Raw genomic sequence first — 18,530 nt, 5'->3', positions numbered from 1 at the left:
CCAGCAGCTTGGGAGAAAGGATTTGCATCCTCTTCCAGTTCTCTCCTGGGGGACAGCTGCGACATAAAGCCCGACTCCACCCCCACACCCAGGGTGAATTCTGCTGGCCACAAATTCTCACAGGAGTTATCCTGATACATTTACATCCAGATGCAAGTCCTTTGTGCAATGGGCATGCTTAAAGGATAATACAAAAGGACACTGATGTTTTTTGTGAGGCCATGAGCTGCATAAATGGAATAAAAAGAATGTGCAAGTGTATTTACATTCAGAATATTTTCCTCAATATGATTTTCCTGCAATGTTGATTTAGCCTTTGTTAACAATGTCCTGGTGGCCTCTGAAATATATAGTATGATTTGCTTGTAGGAAAAAAAACACATAAAACATCACAGTGTATTTGGAAGTCTTTAATCAAAGTAAAAATTGAACATTACTAAGAAAATGAGTAACTTTGTGAAGAAGCAAAATATAGATTATAGAAATGCTTTTACATTGGATTTTAGTTGAATCTGTCAGTGTTTCTGTGGATGTTTTTAAAGGGACATTTTAAGATATAGTCATGTCGAAATAACATATTTTGAAATTAAAATTAAAAATTAGAAAGTTATATATGTTCATGAACTTTGACACATAAAAATACATAGCAGCTTCAGTAGAGAGTGCCTACAATGGCCAAGGTGATTGTCACTTTGGCCAGGCCCCGCCCACCCCAGATATCATATCTTTAGTTCGTACTTTGCCAACAACTCAAATTCAACTGTTTAAATCTAATACATCATCATCTCTAATCTCCAGTGTGTACATCAGTCTCTCCTCCACACTCTTTTTCTCTCCTTGTGTTTATATATTTCTATATAATAATATATATTTTATATATGTCTCCTATGTCTTAGTCTGTTTGCATTGCTATAAAGGAATACCTGGGGCTGGGTAATTTAAAAAGAAAAGAGGTTTATTTGGCTGATGGTTCTGTAGGCAGCACAAGAAGTAAGGCACCTGCATCTGCTCCTGGTGAGGGCTTTGGGGAGTTTCAGTCATGGCTGAAGACAAAGTGGGAGCAGGTGTGTCACGTGGAAGAGAGGCAGCAAGAGGGAGAGAGGGGAGGAAGGTGCCAGGCTCTTTTAAACAATCAGATCTCATGAGAACTCACTCATTACCATGAGGACAGCATTGAGCCATTCATGAGGGGTCTGCCCCCGTGACCCAAACACCTCCCCCCAGACCCCATCCCCAACATTAGAGATCAAATTTCAACATGAGATTGGAGGGGACAGATATCCAAACTATATCAGCCTACATGCATTTATTTCTTTATTCCTTTATTCAATAGTTATTTATAATGAGATTGCTATGTATACTCACTTTTTACAAGCCCAGCCTGTTCTCTCTCCTTTATTTTCTCTCTTAGCAAATGACATCATCCATCCATTTATTTCCTTTAGCAATTTACTGCCTACTATAAGCACCGTGGCAGGCATGGAAGATGAAATGGCGAAAAGACAGGGCCCTCCCTGCCTTCGGAGAATTTACTTTCTAATGGAGGAGATAGTAAAAAGCAGGCAGTTACACATAGCACAAGTGTCTTAAATAACTTGTGAGTGATATCAATCCTGAGAGTGATGATCAAGTTTTCACTTTCCTTCATCTACTCTACCTTCTCACCACAGCACACAGAACCAGTCATCAAAATCTATCAACTGACCTTTTCTGTTTCTCTTACCTGTGTGTCTTCCTCTTGTCTGTGCCTCCCAGCCCCCCACCTGCCCTGTTCAGGCACTCGGCATCTTTCTTCTGGTCTCTCTGGCTGGTTTCCCAACCAGCCTTCCTAATTCTTCTCTTCCCTTTTTGAACAGATGGGTAATGATAACATTTCCCTCCCCTTTCTCAAAGTTCTTTCAATTCCCATTACCCAAGGTGAGGTCCAGTCTTCCTGATGTACAAGGCCCTTCTTGATCTGATTCAAGCTCATCTGTCCAGCTTCATTTTCTTCTATCTTCCCATTTCGCTTTTCTCCTTTATTCTTCAGCAGTGCTGAACAATTTGTTTGTAAAATACACTACACACTCCTCTCTTTGCATACTGTTCCTCCCTCTTCGTCCACATCATCGGCTAGGGCACCAAGAAGCATGGCTGCTCCTCTGGGCCTAGACTCCACGTAACAGGAGACAAGGCACAGCAGCAGCTGGGATGGGGGAGATGGAGTGCCTCCGAGGCAGCTTGTCCTGGCGGGGGAGAGAGCTGTAGCAGCTCGACTGAGGAGTGATACACTGCCATGAGTGCAAGCTTTGTACAATGATGGCAGAGCGTCAAGGATGAAGGGATGCAGTGGCTACTGGCCGCCAGAGCAGGATGCACTCTAGTAGTGGCTCCAGTTTCGAGATGGCATAGTGCAGTAGCAGCTTGGGCCACAGGGGACAGGACACAATGTGGGCTCCTCTGTGTATTGCAGCTGTGTGGACTTCGGGCAGCTCACTAGGCTCGGCTCAGAGACTGTGAGAACTGCAGGATCCTCCAGCAGTGAAGACTGCAGGTGTCCACAACAGTGATGGAGGCTGCTGAGGGCCTCTTATTTAAAGTCTAACCTTTTCCCCACAGGGAGAAATCCCTCCTAGCTCTAAGCTGATTCCCACTTTGGGGATGAGGTGGTGGAGGTGTGCGTTGTGAATGATATATTCAAGTTCTCAGTCTGAAAGGTACTGAGTACTCATCAGTGTGCCGCTTGATTCAAGGACTGGATATATGGGAATAAGCAGAGAATTCAATTCAGTCTTGGCTGAAGTGGCCCTAAGTTGTGAAAACAAGGTACTGGAAGAGACTGTGAAATCTTTTTCCTTAGAGGTATGGACGAATAATCTAGACCAGCTTTTTTTTTTTATTCCAGTACAACATTTTTTTTTTTTGTCAAATATTGTGAAGTCAGAATTTTAATTTTAGAATCATTGTAATGTAAGTTTTCCAAAACTGATAAATATTTTTATACTTTTCCAGAAATGGTGCGATGTACAAGGTTATAATTTAAAATTATTTTCATAACCTGAGTAACAGTGGATAGCAATATTCTCCAACCTGAATTTTAGGGTAGGCAGGTGTGTGTGTGTGTGTGTGTGTGAGAGAGAGAGAGAGAGAGAGAATGAGAGTGAGAGAGGAAGAGGGAGAAGGCACACACATACTTTCTCCTAAAACTGACAAAAGTTTTAAACTTTTAAAATGTAAAGTTTTCTCCCTTTTGCATATATTTAAATGTCTATATTCTTTTAGCCAGTGCTATTGTTAAAATAGACATTCCCAAAAGAGTAGATAAGATTTAGGTCTAAAATACATTTTTATGGCCATTGAAGTTAGCAGTGAGTATATGGTAAAATGGTAGTTAATAGAAGACTAACAGAAATAGCTTTGGGAAGCGGATATAATAAATTGTGTTTATGTGCGAGGCTGATAAGCAACAGTCAGAAATGGATGTGAATTCATTAATGCTACAGCTTATTTATTAAAGTTTTGATTATGTTGATGTTATCTAATCATTTCTCATCAGGCACATTATTTCCCCCACAAATGAATGCATCAAAATCTATTCATTTGGGTAATTTGCTTGGTTTGATGCATATTCACAACTTCAGTTCTTACAAATGGTTCTGTCAATAGATGTTCTGGGAAGAATCAAATACTGTGATTCATGCTTATGTCTAACCTTAATTTACTCCATAGTCTTGCATTTATAAGATTTACTAACAGAAGTCTAATATAGATAAAATACTAACACCACCTATAATTTGGCATAGACATCTATAAAGAACACTGGCTCACCTGAATGTGGAGAAACATTGGTTAACATTCCCATTCTCTTTTACCTAATACTGTTCCCTTGAGACAAAACCTTGATCCCTCTAATAATAGGAAAAACCAAACTGCTCTGGTCACCAAAATGTGTATGGGGATTTTTTCCACACACACCTACCAAGTCATTCTCTAGTGGGCTCTGACTGGGTGCCAGTTAACTCAGTTCTGACACTGTCTACCTGTAGTTAGTGTCAGATCCCACAGATTAAGGCCTGAGTTCCACAAGACTACCCCCCATTTCAGATGCCAAGCACAGACCCCAGGTTGTGATCTATGCTTCTGACCGACTGTCTATAAATTGGCTGCCCTTGACCCCCTCCTCAGGTGCGATTAATGTGCTAGAGCAGCTCACACAATTCAGGGAAACACCTTACCTACATTTACTGGTTTATTATAAAGGATGTTACGGAGGATACAGATGAGCAGCCAGGTGGAAGCGATGCACGGGGCGAGGTATGTAGGAAGGGGCACGGAGGCGCACTGCCCTCCAGACATCTCCATGTTTAGCACTCCAGAAGCTCCCCAAACCCCGTCCTTTGGGCTTTCATGGAGACTGTATTGTGTAGGCACAATGGATTACGTCATTGGCCATTGGTGATCGACTCAACCCCTCCCCCCTCTGCAGAGGTGTGTGAGGTGGGACTGAAAGTTCCAACCCTCTTATCACATGGTTGGTTGGCTCCCATGGCAACCAGCCCCCATCCTGAAGCTGTCTAGGAGCCCCCAGCCCTCTGTCCTCTAACTGGCATAGGGAAAAAACAGTTACCAATTCAGAGACACCAAGGGTTTTAGGAGCTGTGTGCCAGGAACCAGGGGCAGAGACCATATATGTATTTCTTACTATATGATAGTATCAGAGTCACTTATAGAGAACTACCATTTCCCTGTATTTATCCTGTGCATCCTTTAATTTCTCCATGTAGGGCTTTCTGACAGGATTTATTCCTAGCTGTTTCTGATATTATAACCCTAGTCCCTGAAATTTTCACCCCTCTAGTCTGTATTTCCACCTGTTCTATGTTTCCCTCTATTCGCAGGCAGTCCAGTGTGCTGTTCCCGTCACTTCAGTTCAATTCAACGTGTATTTCCTGAGCTCTGTTTATCATGTGCCCGGGCTGTGTTAGTGCTGGGGAGACGATGATGAATGCAACACAGTGTTTGCTGTCTTGGAGTTTATAGTGTAGCTGGGGACACAGACACTTAAACAGATAATTTCAAGTTATGTGGTAAAAACTAAGGTAGTGGTATACATAGGGAATAGCCGGTCAGTGAACAAAATTGTATATTTTAAAGGCAGTGTGAGATACCATAAAACAAAAAATAAAACTGAAAACCTGATTTTTGAAATTCGTAGCCAATTTGAGGAGATACAGAATTAGCCCATCAGCAAGTCTTGAAAGGCCCCAAAAGCAGAACTTAGTTTATCATTCAACCTCTGGTTAGGACTAAGTATCATAAGCTAATTTGCAGAAATGTCTCATGTCTAAATATAATCCCTTCTTCTGTAATTCAAGCCTCTTATTAGTAAAAATAGGAGTGCTACTTATCATTTATAGAATAATTACAAAATTCAAATCATTCTTTTTGGAGTCCAGAGATTCCCATCCTGTGGCTCTTGGTGCACTGCACAGGGTTAGAGGTGTGCTTAGAGACTGATCCCCTTGGCTCCTGGGGCACCCAGAGTCCTGTGTGAGCAATCTTACTTCACTCCAGTGGCCTTACACATAGTGCCGTTTTCTGGGTGCCATGGTATCTGAAAAGCTGGAAACCACTACTTTAAACCATCTGCTTTAATCTTTTCTCAGAAGGCTAGTTTCCCAAGAAATCATTTTTGTATTTTATTGTCACTATTCCACTTCTTTATATAAGGAGCTTTCGTTGAGGACTTCTGAAGAGAAGATATGACTCTCAGAAGGAACTAACTTCTTTTGAAGCCAGAGAAGATGATTCTTAGGTCCCAAAAGAGCAACAATTGATTTCCTAAGTAGTTCCTTTTGGCCACCAGTAGTTGAGTATCCAGCATGATGAAGTTAATACTCCACTTTGAAAGCTTTTGTGCAGGCGTTACGAATAGTGGGCTTTGTGAGTAGCTGGCATACAAGGCAAACGGACACATAAATATTGTATATCTTATCTATTCATCATTTTTTAATTTGTTTTAACAGTAACCAAAAAATTAGCCCTTACTACATGCAAGACACTGGTTGGCTTCAAAAATTCATTAGTGAGAAGATGCATGGTGCCTACCTTCCCAAAGTTTGTAGTCTTTTAGAGAAGACAGATACTAAAGAGGTAATTGCCATGTGATGTGATTGATTCTATGAGGACATATAGAAGAGACAGTTATTGAGACTAGATGGTTTATTATATATAGTTACCTATGGATCAAATTGTTTAGACTGAATTGGGTGGGTTTTCTTGTTTCTTTTAGAACAAAGTATAACATTTGATATAAGTTAGAAGAGTCTCAACTAAATGTTATTTCCTCAATTTTTCAATGTAACATGAGAAATATTGCTTCTTAGAATGCCTCTGATGTAATGAATGTATAGTTTGCCCAAATAACCTGAGTAACACCGGGACTTTCAATTCGCATTTTTGCCTGACTAGAAGGTAGTCTGGTTTTAACATAATATACTTTTTACCTGTAGCCTTTAATTATAGATGTGATTAAGTAATGCTACAATTTAGCATTCTCTTACCTTTTATATTTTTAGGGAAGGTATTCATGTAAATCAAGAATCGCTGCAAATATCTCCGTGTATTACAGAACAGTTCATTGAGCTGTCGTGTCAGTTCAACCCAAACCAAGTTATAGAAACGCTGCAAGTCCTTGAGTGCTACCGCCTAGAAGAAACTATTCAGGTAAGAGAAGACCAACAGTGTAGACAAGACAAGAGGAAACTTCTCCTTAACATTTCTCATTTGACAGATGAGCAAAGTGAAGGGGAGAAAATATAATTTTGTTTTTACCCTCATAAATTCTTAGTTGAGACACTCTCCTGAAAACAAAAGTCAGATTAACAAGAAAAAAACCAGCGGAAGTTTATTGATGCGTGCTGTACCTATCACAATGGGAGCGACCTCAATTCAAAAGTCTCTCTCTCAAGGCAGTGGCTTAGGGGCCTTGCTTAAATATTATTTTAACAAGGAGCCATAAATCCTATAGTGACAAAACAGAGGCAAGGGTAGTTCCAGTCTTGTGAAAGGTGGGAAAATGGGAGAAGATAGTAAAATCTGTTCTCAGATTCCTCTGGTGCCTGCTGGTGCCTTCTCTGAGCCAATAAACAAGTGGTGTCTCCGGTAAGTGAAGATTTGTCCTGCCATCAGGCAGACAGAGGAAGAGGCAGTGTCCCCTGCATTTTCACTGTCTCTAACTTAACAATACTCAATATTAGGGGGAGAAATATTTTAGTTTCCTTTGGTCCTTCCTTTGAAACTTTACATTTAGAAAGTTTCACATATTAAAAGCCAATTTGGTAGCTTTGAAGAGATTTGAGTTAGAGGTTTTAAGATAAGAGATTGGCAAAGGGGGAGAGAAACATAGATTAGAACAAGTAGAAAGAAACAAAGGTGGATACATTGGCCCATATCTTATGGAATCAGTCTCTTAGTTGTGAAAATAGGTCAGTTTAGTCAAATAGTTGCATTTCATTTCTGGAGTGGATTTCCATTGAAGTTCACACAAGAATAACAAAGGTTAATGTTTAGAGTAGTCTATAAGCTTGTCTCTGAATCTGGAGGGCTGAGATTTCCAGGTTTGTGTTTGAAGTATCTACAGTTGGGTGGAAATAGGCAGTGGCAACCTGACAGATTGTCCTGAATTGCAGTTTGAATCAGGTGTTGCTGTGAATTTTCTGTCCATAAGTAAGTTGTGGTGGTGATTCTTCTGAAGCTTATATAAAGTTGTCTAGCGTTAGTTTACAGGGCTTCAGGAAAAACACAATTTCAGCCATTCAAAGTCAGAAAAATGGGAGAAAAATTTCAAATTATTAGTTTGGAGAGTTACAGTGAGATATTGGAGGAAACTAAAAATTCAGGATTTAGTCCAAATTGTAAATAAATTATAAAATCTCAAAAACAATGAGCTAGAATCTAATAACAAGCATACTATAGTTTTTTTTTTCTGAAACATAATTTTTTTCCTCTCTTCAGTTTCCCCACTTTTACCAAACATAATCACAGTAAATCCAATTTATATGCAAAATAAGGGTAGTCTCATTATATTTGGCCTGATTATTTACATAAGTACTGCAAGAATAGTGATTGACCAAATAGACTCTTTTTAAAATCTGCTCAGCTAGGATTTATAAGAATCTCAGATTAGATGATTAAAAGCTTCTCCCAGTTAGAAAGCCAAGCTATGGACTCTCTATCAGATTTTCCCTGTAGTACCTGGGTGAATTCTTCTTTTCTTGAGGTTCCCAAATATTCTGAAATTCCTGGGCCTGTCAAAAAGGAACATTCTTTCCTTACTCCAAGACTAGGAACCTTGTAAGGGTACAATGTAGACAAAGTACCAGGCCAGTTTTTCCAAGGGCTTTATTGGCTTCTTAAAGTTAAGCTTAATTCCTTAAACTGGTCTGGTTACATCTGAAAATATAACATCCCAGTCAAAGCCTTGATAATATAACCTGTGTTTCCAACTGTCCTGCTCCAAAGAAAACAAATTCTCATTGAACTTATACAAATACCTATATTGCCATAGAATAAGAATACTCACAAAAGTTTCCAAATTTTGGAAGGATCAGGTAGATATAAGGGTAAATGTTTCCATTTTGCTCACAAAAGTGTACTTTACCAAATTACTGTGAAACTTTGATTACCCATACATACACACAAAAAAAGTTTTGTTTTTTTTTTTAATTCTGAAAACTAAAAAGTAAAAAGGATCAGCAATGTTTCAAACAAAAAAGTCATTAAAAACTCATTTCAATCCCATGTAATTAATTCTTGTTTTGCTTGATGTTGGGTCAGCAAATTTTGTGAGCAATTTTATGAGCCCACTTGTTTTTTGGAAGTTTTTGCCCATTCTAATGGTATAGTCTCAAAATTGTCATGGACCTGTATTCAAGAGTACTTGTTGTAGTCTTTTCCATGAACCTCCTTAAAGATGCAACACTTTAGAGTTTGCAAAGAGCTTTCAGGGAAAAAAAAAAAAAAAAAAACATCAAAATTAAATAACTGTGGACAAGATTTAAAATGGCCATGGTTAAAGACCCAGTTGTCAAGGAAATCTGGTTATTTTATGTGGCCTATAACAATTTAACATAGTTACCCAAAATATGACTGATAACATATACCAAGACATATCAGATTTCTAGGAATCTCATATAATTTTAGAACACATTAATAATATATCCTTACAAATATAACCCAAAGAAGGTAAAGCATCATTTCTTTCTTTTTCTTTTGCTTTTTTTAGACAGGGTCTTGCTCTTTTACCTGGGCTGGAGTGCAGTGACATGATCACAGCTCACTGCAGCTTTGAACTCCTGGCCTCAGGTGGTCCTCCTGCCTCAGCCTTGCAAGTAGTTAAGACTATAGGCATGCACCATCACATCCAGCAAATTTTTAAAATTTTTTGTAGTGACAGGGTCTCACTATGTTGCCCAGGCTGGTCTTGAACTCCTGGTCTCAAGTGATCCTTCCACCTTGGCCTTCCAAAGTGCTGAGATTAGAGGCATGAACCACCATGCCCAGCCTAAACATCATTTCTATTTGACAGGATTTCCCATATAATTTAACATATCAAATAAACTGGTTTATTGTCTCTCTTTTGGATGTTTCAGGGACCTCTGGAACATCCCAAAATTGGTTTGAGGTTAAAAAGACTTAATTTTAGAATTTGAAATTTGATTTTGGGAAGCCTGTCAAATATGTTAAAACAGTTGATCAAAATAGGATAACGGTTCACTGTAAAATAATGGTAATCATTTAGCCAAAGTGATAATTAAAAGCAAAATGGAGACTCACATATGCAGTTAACTTGCATAAGGTTACATCTAGTAAGTGGTAGCGCCTGTGATTGAACTCGGATAGTCTGATTCCATAGTACAAGCTCTGAATTGCTGTGATAAACTGCTTCCCCATTTATTCTATTAAAGTCAGCTTTATAGAAATTGTTGTTAATCAAGCTTTATAGAAATTCTAGCCAACTCAATAAGCCTAGAAAAAGGAACACAGTAAAAATATTGAAAGGAAAAGATCAAGCGCTTGTTTACAGACACTGATGATTAGATGGTCCTGTTGTACCATAAAACGTAATGGGCTAAACAGCAATTCAAGTAGCTTTAGCACACTCACTGCCTTGATCCTCTTCTCTTATTTCCTCCTGTTTCCAAGTGAATGTGTGTGTGTGTGTGTGTGTGTGTGTATACACACACTAATATTTTATTAATCTTTTTCTTCAAGGCTTAAGTTTGTGTGTGTGTGTGTGTGTGTGTCTTATTTCCTTTCCTATTGTGATGACATAAAGGATATTCCTTTATATAAGTTTTATAGTTTAGCTTCTTACATTTAGGCTTTTAATCCTTCTGGAATTTATTTCTGTAGGCTGATAAGAGAGAGATTTATATCCTTTTTTCCACATGATGGCTAATGGTCCATGTGACATTTTATTATTCTTTTCTCACTGATTTTTAATGCCATACTGCTATATACCAGACTCCCAAATGTACATGGATCTGTTTGTGGGTTCTGTTCTGTTCCTTTGGTTGTCTTTCTGTATATTTGTACTATGTATTTTAATTAATACAGTTTTCAGTAGGCTTATGATTAGGAAAAAGAATTCTCCCTCCTTATTCTTTTTCTTTGAAATGTTTTATCTACTTTTGGCCTCTTATTATTCCACATCAATTCAGAGTTCACATTGTCAAATTCCTTTAAAAGAATCAAACCCTCTGGAGTTTTGATTAAAAAGTACATTGAGGCCGGGCGCGGTGGCTCACGCCTGTAATCCTAGCACTCTGGGAGGCCGAGGTGGGCGGATCGTTTGAGCTCAGGAGTTCGAGACCAGCCTGAGCAAGAGCGAGACCCCATCTCTACTAAAAATAGAAAGAAATTATATGGACAGCTAAAAATATATATAGAAAAAATTAGCCGGGCATGGTGGTGCATGCCTGTAGTCCCAGCTACTCGGGAGGCTGAGACAGGAGGATCCCTTGAGCTCAGGAGTTTGAGGTTGCTGTGAGCTAGGCTGACGCCATGGCACTCACTCTAGCCTGGGCAACAGAGTGAGACTCTGTCTCAAAAAAAAAAAAAAAAAAAAAAAAAGTACATTGAATTTATAGACCACTTCAGGGAGAATTGACATCTCTGTGGTATTGATTCTTCTCATTCAAGAGTATGATTGCCTTTTTAAAATGCCTTTTATGCTCTTGGTATATATGCACATATTAAATTTGTTCACAGATAATATATAGTTTTGTTAACATTATGCAAGGAGATTTTTTGAGATAGCCTATATTTTATTAATAGCAGCTGCTGTATTAGAATGTTAGTAATTTTTTTTTTTTTTTTTTTTTGAGACAGAGTCTTGCTTTGTTGCCTGGGCTAGAGTGAGTGCCGTGGCGTCAGCCTAGCTCACAGCAACCTCAAACTCCTGGGTTCAAGCGATCCTCCTGCCTCAGCCTCCCAAGTAGCTGGGACTACAGGCATGCGCCACCGTGCCCGCCTAATTTTTTTTATATATATATTTTAGTCGGCCAGATAATTTCTTTCTATTTTTAGTAGAGACGGAGTCTCGCTCTTGCTCAGGCTGGTCTCGAACTCCTGACCTTGAGCGATCTACCCGCCTCGGCCTCCCAGAGTGCTGGGATTACAGGCATGAGCCACCGCGCCCAGCCAGTAATTTTTGTATATTGTTTTGTATCTAGCAATCAGGCTGAATTCTTTTTTAGTTCAAATAGTTTGTAGATTTTTTTTTTTTTTTTTAAGAAAATCTCACTCTGTTACCCAAACTGGAGTGCAGTGGCATGATCATAGCTCACTGCAGCCTTAAACTCCTGGGCTCAAGAAATCCTTGTGCCTCAGCCTCCCAAGTAACTGGGACTAGAGGGACACACCACCATGCCTGGCTAATTATTTAATTTGTAGAGACAGGGTCCTGCTATATATCCCAGTCTTGTCTTGGTCCCCTGACCTCAAGTGATCTTCCTGCCTCAACCTCCCAAAGTGGTAGGATTACAGGAGTGAGCCACCCCACCTGGCCAGTTTCAAGAATTTTTATGACAATAATGTTTTCTGATAGTAATGGCAGGGATTTCTTTCATTCCAATCTTATAGTTTTGCCTTTCTTCTAACAGATGGCTGGGAGCTCTAGGATATTGTTAAATAGAAGCAGTGATAGTGTGCCTTCTAAACTTGTTCCTAATTTAAAAGAGAACATATCTAATATTTTACATTAAATATGGAATTTATTATAGGATTTGGATAGATAACTTTTATTAAGTTAAGAAATTCTAGCCTCAGTTTGGGTAAAAATGTTTTGTTTTGGCCGGGCTCGGTGGCTGACGCCTGTAATCCTAGCACTCTGGGAGGCCGAGGTGGGCGGATCCTTTGAGCTCAGGAGTTCGAGACCAGCCTGAGCAAGAGCGAGACCCCACCTCTACTAAAAATAGAAAGAAATTATATGGACAGCTAAAAATATATATAGAAAAAAAAAAATTAGCCGGGCATGGTGGCGCATGCCTGTAGTCCCAGCTACTCGGGAGGCTGAGACAGGAGGATCACTTGAGCTCAGGAGTTTGAGGTTGCTGTGAGCTAGGCTGACGCCACGGCACTCCCTCTAGCCTGGGCAACAGAGTGAGACTCTGTCTCAAAAAAAAAAAAAAAAAAATGTTTTGTTTTGTTTTTGTCACGAATGGGTCTTTCATTTTACCAAATGCTTTTCCTGCATTTATTGCTATTTTCACATGTTCTTCTCCTTTGATCTGTTAAACTGTTAATGTGCTATTTGTGCCTTTCTTTTCTTCTAAGAAAGTTTTTTTCTACTATATTAATCTTTTCAAAAAAGCTTCATTGGAGTTTGTTAAACCTGTCTATTGTTTGCTTTCTGTCATTGTCTGTACTTTTTTCCTTTCTTTTATATTCTTAGTTTAACTGGTATTTCTTTTTTACTAATTAGAAATTTGTAGTCTGTTATTTTTTATTAAGATCCCGCAAGTTGATATGTAGTGTTTTCATTGTCATTTTGTTCTAAATATTTGTGTATAATTACACATGATAAGTTTCTAGTTTATTATTACTATTCATGTATATGTGTTAGCTGTTCTCCAGTGAATAGACCTCATTCAGGTGTGTAACAATTTTTTAAAATAGATAAGTGAAAAAAATGAATTTAGTCCAATTAGAAATACCATATATGCCACTATAAGACCAGAAAATCAAGTATTTATGTATTATACTGTAAAGTAGCATACAATACTAAGGTGTGAATTCATTATTTATTATCATGTGGTTTTTCATCCCCAATGGGATTTTCCCACCCACAAACAAGATGCGTGAACAAAAATGTTTATCTTCTTTTTTTTTCTCCTAGATTACTCAGAAGTATCAACTTCATGAAGTCACTGCTTATCTATTAGAAAAGAAAGGAGATATTCATGGTGCCTTTTTAATAATGTTAGAGGTAACATTTTACTATGTTTGCTTTGTCTTATTTCTGTCCCTTTAGCCATTCATCAATCCATCTTAATTTTTTATGTTTCAAAGTTAGTTGCAGACAGTAATACATTTTACTTCTGAATATTTTTATCATCCGTATTGATTAGAGTTCAGTATTTCTTTGTGGTACTTTTTTTTTTTTTTTAAAGGTAAAATTTACATACAGTAAAAAAGCTCATGTTTTCAGTGTACCATTTGATGAGTTTTTTAACAAATGTATACACCTATATAACCCAGGTCCCAACAAGGTAGGGATCATTACCTTCACCTCAGAAAGTTCCCTCCTGCTCTTTCTCAGTCAGCCCCGCTCCCAACTCCCCACCCTCCCAGAGAAAGCCACTCTTCTGATTTTTTCACCATCCAGTAGGTATTCTTTTGTGTGGTTCTTCTTTCACTTAGCATAATGTTTTTGGGATTTATCTCTGTTACTGCATTTATCAGTAGTTTTGTCCTTTTATTGCGGAGTAGTATTTAATTGTGTGAATATACAGTGGATTGTTTATCCACTCCCCTGTTGATGGACATCTGGGCTGTTTCTAGTTTTTGGCTATTATGAATGAATAAAGCTGCTGTGATCACTCTTACACAGGCCTTTTTGTACACAAATGTTTTCATTTCCCTTGAGTAAATATCAAGGAATGGAATTGCTGAGTCATAGGATAGTTTTATAAGAAATTGTCAGACCTCTTTCCAAAGTGGTTGTACCATTTTGCACTCCACCAATTAATGTATAAGAGTTTTGCTTGCTCTGCATTCTCACCAATACTTTCTGTTCAAGATGCAGTGTCTGTGTAGGCATACTGGGCAGACCTAGCTGGTATAAGCTCTACTTTTGGAAACTGAAACCATTAAGCATAAACTCTTGGAAAAGCCGGTGAGAGTTAAGGTCCGTGGAGAAATGTATAAGCTTGGCAATTCCCACATCAGACTTTGAGAGACACGGCTCTTAGGTGTCAGCAAGGAGGCAGTGTGGTGACTTTTTCCCTATTAAGTATCTGTTCCTGGCCCAGATTTTTCTTGAGTCTATTACATACATTTTTATATGCAAAAATTAAAATATTGAGAACGAGCCTATACATGATGACATTCCATATCCCTCTTCACTTCCAAAATGAAGTTTCTTTTAAAACATGGAGAACAGTGGGAGTATGACAATAGAAAGACTGTGTCCAAGACAGTTATTTTTTTTTTTTTTTTGAGACAGAGTCTCACTCTGTTGCCCAGGCTAGAGTGAGTGCCGTGGCATCAGCCTAGCTCACAGCAACCTCAGACTCCTGAGCTCAAGGGATCCTCCTGTCTCAGCCTCCCGAGTAGCTGGGACTATAGGCATGCGCCACCATGCCCGGCTAATTTTTTTCTATATATATTTTTAGCTGTCCATATAATTTCTTTCTATTTTTAGTAGAGACGGGGTCTCACTCTTCCTCAGGCTGGTCTCGAACTCCTGAGCTCAAAGGATCCACCCACCTCGGCCTCCCAGAGTGCTAGGATTACAGGCGTGAGCCACCGCGCCCGGCCTCCAAGACAGTTATTGATGGTGGCTGTTGGCCTGAGACTGGACACTGTGGTTGCCTCAGGAACAAAGTCAAGTACTGCTGTTAGAGACCAGAACAATTGTACTGGTGCAATCTCTTAGGAAAGCTCCCTGATTATCTCTAGAAACTCTGACACTGGTGCAGCCTAGGAATTGATAGGGCCATGGAAGAACTATAAGGAAATAGGGGCATTCACTATAATGCAGCATCATGTTATAATTCCTTAAGTTCAGTGCAGAGGTGCATGTTTATTTTAGGAGAGTTTACAAGGAGAAACAAGTTTTATGAGACTAAGCTCCATTAAGACCAGAATGCAGTGTAACTGACTGGGCTGCAGTTGGGGTAGGGGATGGGAGGTCTGAGTTCTGGCCTCTGCTTTATTTTCAACTAGTAATGCACATGAGCTCTGAACCTTAAGACAATTGCTCTACGGGTACTCCAAGGCTCTTTCTAAACCAAATACTTGTGTTAAGAAATATACAAAAATTTCATCCTCAGAAATCTGTCTCATATTGATCTTTGTTACTTAAATGAGACTATAGCCAACACAAACAGAATTCTTTATAAGCTAAAATAACGGTATGATGTTGGGTTTTGCCTGCATGAGGGACAGAGCTGAATCAATGGTTAATTTTAATATCAGATTAAGTAAAAAGGAGATTGTTTATTTTGTTTTATAACATGTTTGAGTGATCTAAAATTGCTACCATTGTTTTGATGTATAAAAAATGAGAGGTCCAATAAAACTTCATTAAAAAAATACTTTCTGTTCAATAAATTAAAAAAAAATTTTTTTTCCATCTAAAAAAATTATTTTAAAATAAACACATAAAGATTACCATATTAACCATTTTTAAGTATATAGTTCAGTGACATTAGCTATAGTCACATTGTTATATAATCATCACTGCCATCCATCTTCAGAACATTTTCAACCTCCCATTCTGAAACTCTGTAACCATTAAACAATTACCTCCCATTCTGTGACCCACCCCCAATCCCTAGAAACCACCATTCTGCCTGCCTGCCTGCCTGCCTGCCTGCCTGCCTGCCTGCCTGCCTGCTTTCTTTCTTTCTTTCTTTCTTTCTTTCTTTCTTTCTTTCTTTCTTTCTTTCTTTCATTTCAGCATATTATGGGGGTATAAATGTTTAGGTTCCATATATTGCCCTTGCCCCACCCGAGTCAGAGCGTCAAGCATATCCATCCCCTAGACGGTGTGCACCATACTCATTAAGTGGGTAAATATACCCATCCCTCTTCCCCCTCCTACCTGCCCGACACCCGATGAATGTTATTGCTATATGTGCACATAAGTGTTGATCAGTTAATACCAATTTGATGGTAAGTACATGTGGTGCTTGTTTTTCCATTCTTGTGATACTTAGTAGAAGGGACTCCAGCTCTATACCATTCTGCTTTCTGATTCTATGAGTTTATTAATAGCTACTCCATGTGCCTCATATAAGTGGAATCAAACAGTATTTGTCTTTTGTGTCTGCCTTATTTTACTTAGCATGTCTTTAAGGTTCATCCATGTTGTAGCACATCTTAGAATTTTTTTTCCTTTTTAACGCTGAATTTTATTCCATTATATGTATACATCTCATTTTATTTGCCCATTCATCCTTCAGTGGACAGTTGGGTTGCTGCCACCCCATTGTGGATAATGCCGCCATGAACATGGTTGTACAAATATCTTTTTGAGTCTCTGCTTTTATTTCTTTTGGGTATGTACCCAGAAGTAGAATTGCTGGATCAAAGAGTAATTCTATTTTTAATATTTTGAGGAACTGCCATACTATTTTCCGTAGCAGCTGTGCCATTTTACATTCCCAGCAGTAATATGTAAGGGTTCCAATTTCTCCACATTCTTGCCAACACTTATTTTCTGGGTTTTGTTTTTGTTTTTGATAGTAGTCATCCTGATGAGTGTGAAATGGTATATCAGGTTTTTTTTTTTAATATTGCCATCTTATTAGGAACAGATTAGGGATATCCTATTTATATAAAAAATGTCCTATATTGGGTTCTAGTTTCTTTCTAGCCATGTGATTCTAAAACAGGGCAGGAAGAATAATCACTAGAGGCTTCATGTAGGCTCTTAATCTCTTTTAATCTGTAAATTACCCCTACATCTCTTTTTTCCTTATAATTTATTTGTCAAAGATACCATAGACCTAGTTATAAAGAATAAGTAAAAGTATTCCTGGTATAGATGAGAGAAGGAGAAGCAGGAGAGCATCCTAGGAAGTGGGGCCATCATTCCACAGGCTTGGGAATATACAGAAGTGTGGACTACTGGGGGGCACCAACAGCTTTACCAAGGCTCAGCTGTGCAATATATTGCGAGGTCAGGCTAGAAATAGGATACGAGCAGATCTGGACAGATTTTGTAGGACACATTAAAGAATTATGACTTGCCCTCTTGTCACATGCGATCAAGTAAAGGTTTTTAAGCAAAGAACTAACTTGATGTTGTTTCGTAAAGACTGCTCTGGTGACTGGGAGGATGGGGACAGGATGTAGAGAAGGGAGAGGTAAAACTGAAAGCAGAGAAACTTAGGAGACCATTGCAATGGTCCAAGTGTGAGTCGATGAGGGCTTGAACTGGGTGTGGCAGTGGTGATAAAGAGAGAAGGGCAGTAGATTAGAGAAGTTATCGATCATTTACATATGGTATGAGGTGAGTGAGAGAGAGTAGTTGATGATTTAGGCTTATAAGCTTATTTATAGGTTATTAGCTAAAAATCTGTGATTTAAAATTCTATGATGTTTAGACTATAAGGAGCCCTAAGAAAAGAAACAAATTTTGGGTAGAAGGTGTACATTAGGGTCAGCTTCAATGTATATTAAGAAGGAATTGGAATATCAGTTAAGTGTGTCTAAGGATCTAGAATTTAGTAAAACAGTAAACATTACAACTGAATATTTAGGAGACGTAACACCCAAGCCTGTACCCTACACTATGGTGATAGGTTTGTCATGCTCATTTTATTCCCACCTATCTATCCCACCCTCTTTTCTCACAACTCAGTATGAGTTTTATTGCCTTATTCAAACTATTCAGGGATGGGGAACCTTTGGCCTTAAGGCCACATGTGGCCTTATCCTTAAGTGCAGCCTTTTGAAATTTAGATTCAGTCAAAAGGCTGACTGGATCTGAAAGGCCACAGGTTCCCCTAAATCCTAATCCTCATTACTATGCCTAAAGATTGTCAATGATGATTGTGTGGGGGTATAACAGAAGCAGTAGTGGGGCAGAATACGTGGTACTTGGTCTTTTGGGTCCCTTCCCATACAGCTAATTATACTTTCTATATACACAAGGGTATACTTCTGAATGACAGTAAAGGACCAATCTTAATAACCTTGTGTGTTTTGGGAGTTTACCTTTAAAATATGTTAATTCAAATATTTGGTGGAGCCCAGTGTGGTGGCTCATGCCTGTAATCCCAACAGTTTGGGAGGCTGAGTCAGGAAGATTGCTT

General features: G+C 38.7%; 1 protein-coding gene across 3 annotated transcripts in view; it reads left to right on the top strand.

Moving 5' to 3' along the window:
• Nucleotides 1–18,530, top strand: part of VPS8 (VPS8 subunit of CORVET complex) — a 205,136-nt gene that overhangs the window by 116,686 nt on the left and 69,920 nt on the right. For all 3 annotated transcript variants that reach the window (XM_069472823.1, XM_069472821.1, XM_069472822.1), the window contains 2 exons: nucleotides 6,558–6,705; nucleotides 13,382–13,471. In XM_069472823.1, coding sequence (XP_069328924.1) covers nucleotides 6,558–6,705; nucleotides 13,382–13,471 — 238 coding nt within the window. The remainder of the gene's footprint in view (nucleotides 1–6,557; nucleotides 6,706–13,381; nucleotides 13,472–18,530) is intronic.

This window comes from Eulemur rufifrons, chromosome 7 (assembly GCF_041146395.1).
Source record: "Eulemur rufifrons isolate Redbay chromosome 7, OSU_ERuf_1, whole genome shotgun sequence".
NCBI lineage: Eukaryota > Metazoa > Chordata > Mammalia > Primates > Lemuridae > Eulemur > Eulemur rufifrons.
Note: the sequence above shows the minus strand (reverse complement) of the source record. Positions and strands in the feature narration are given on the sequence as shown.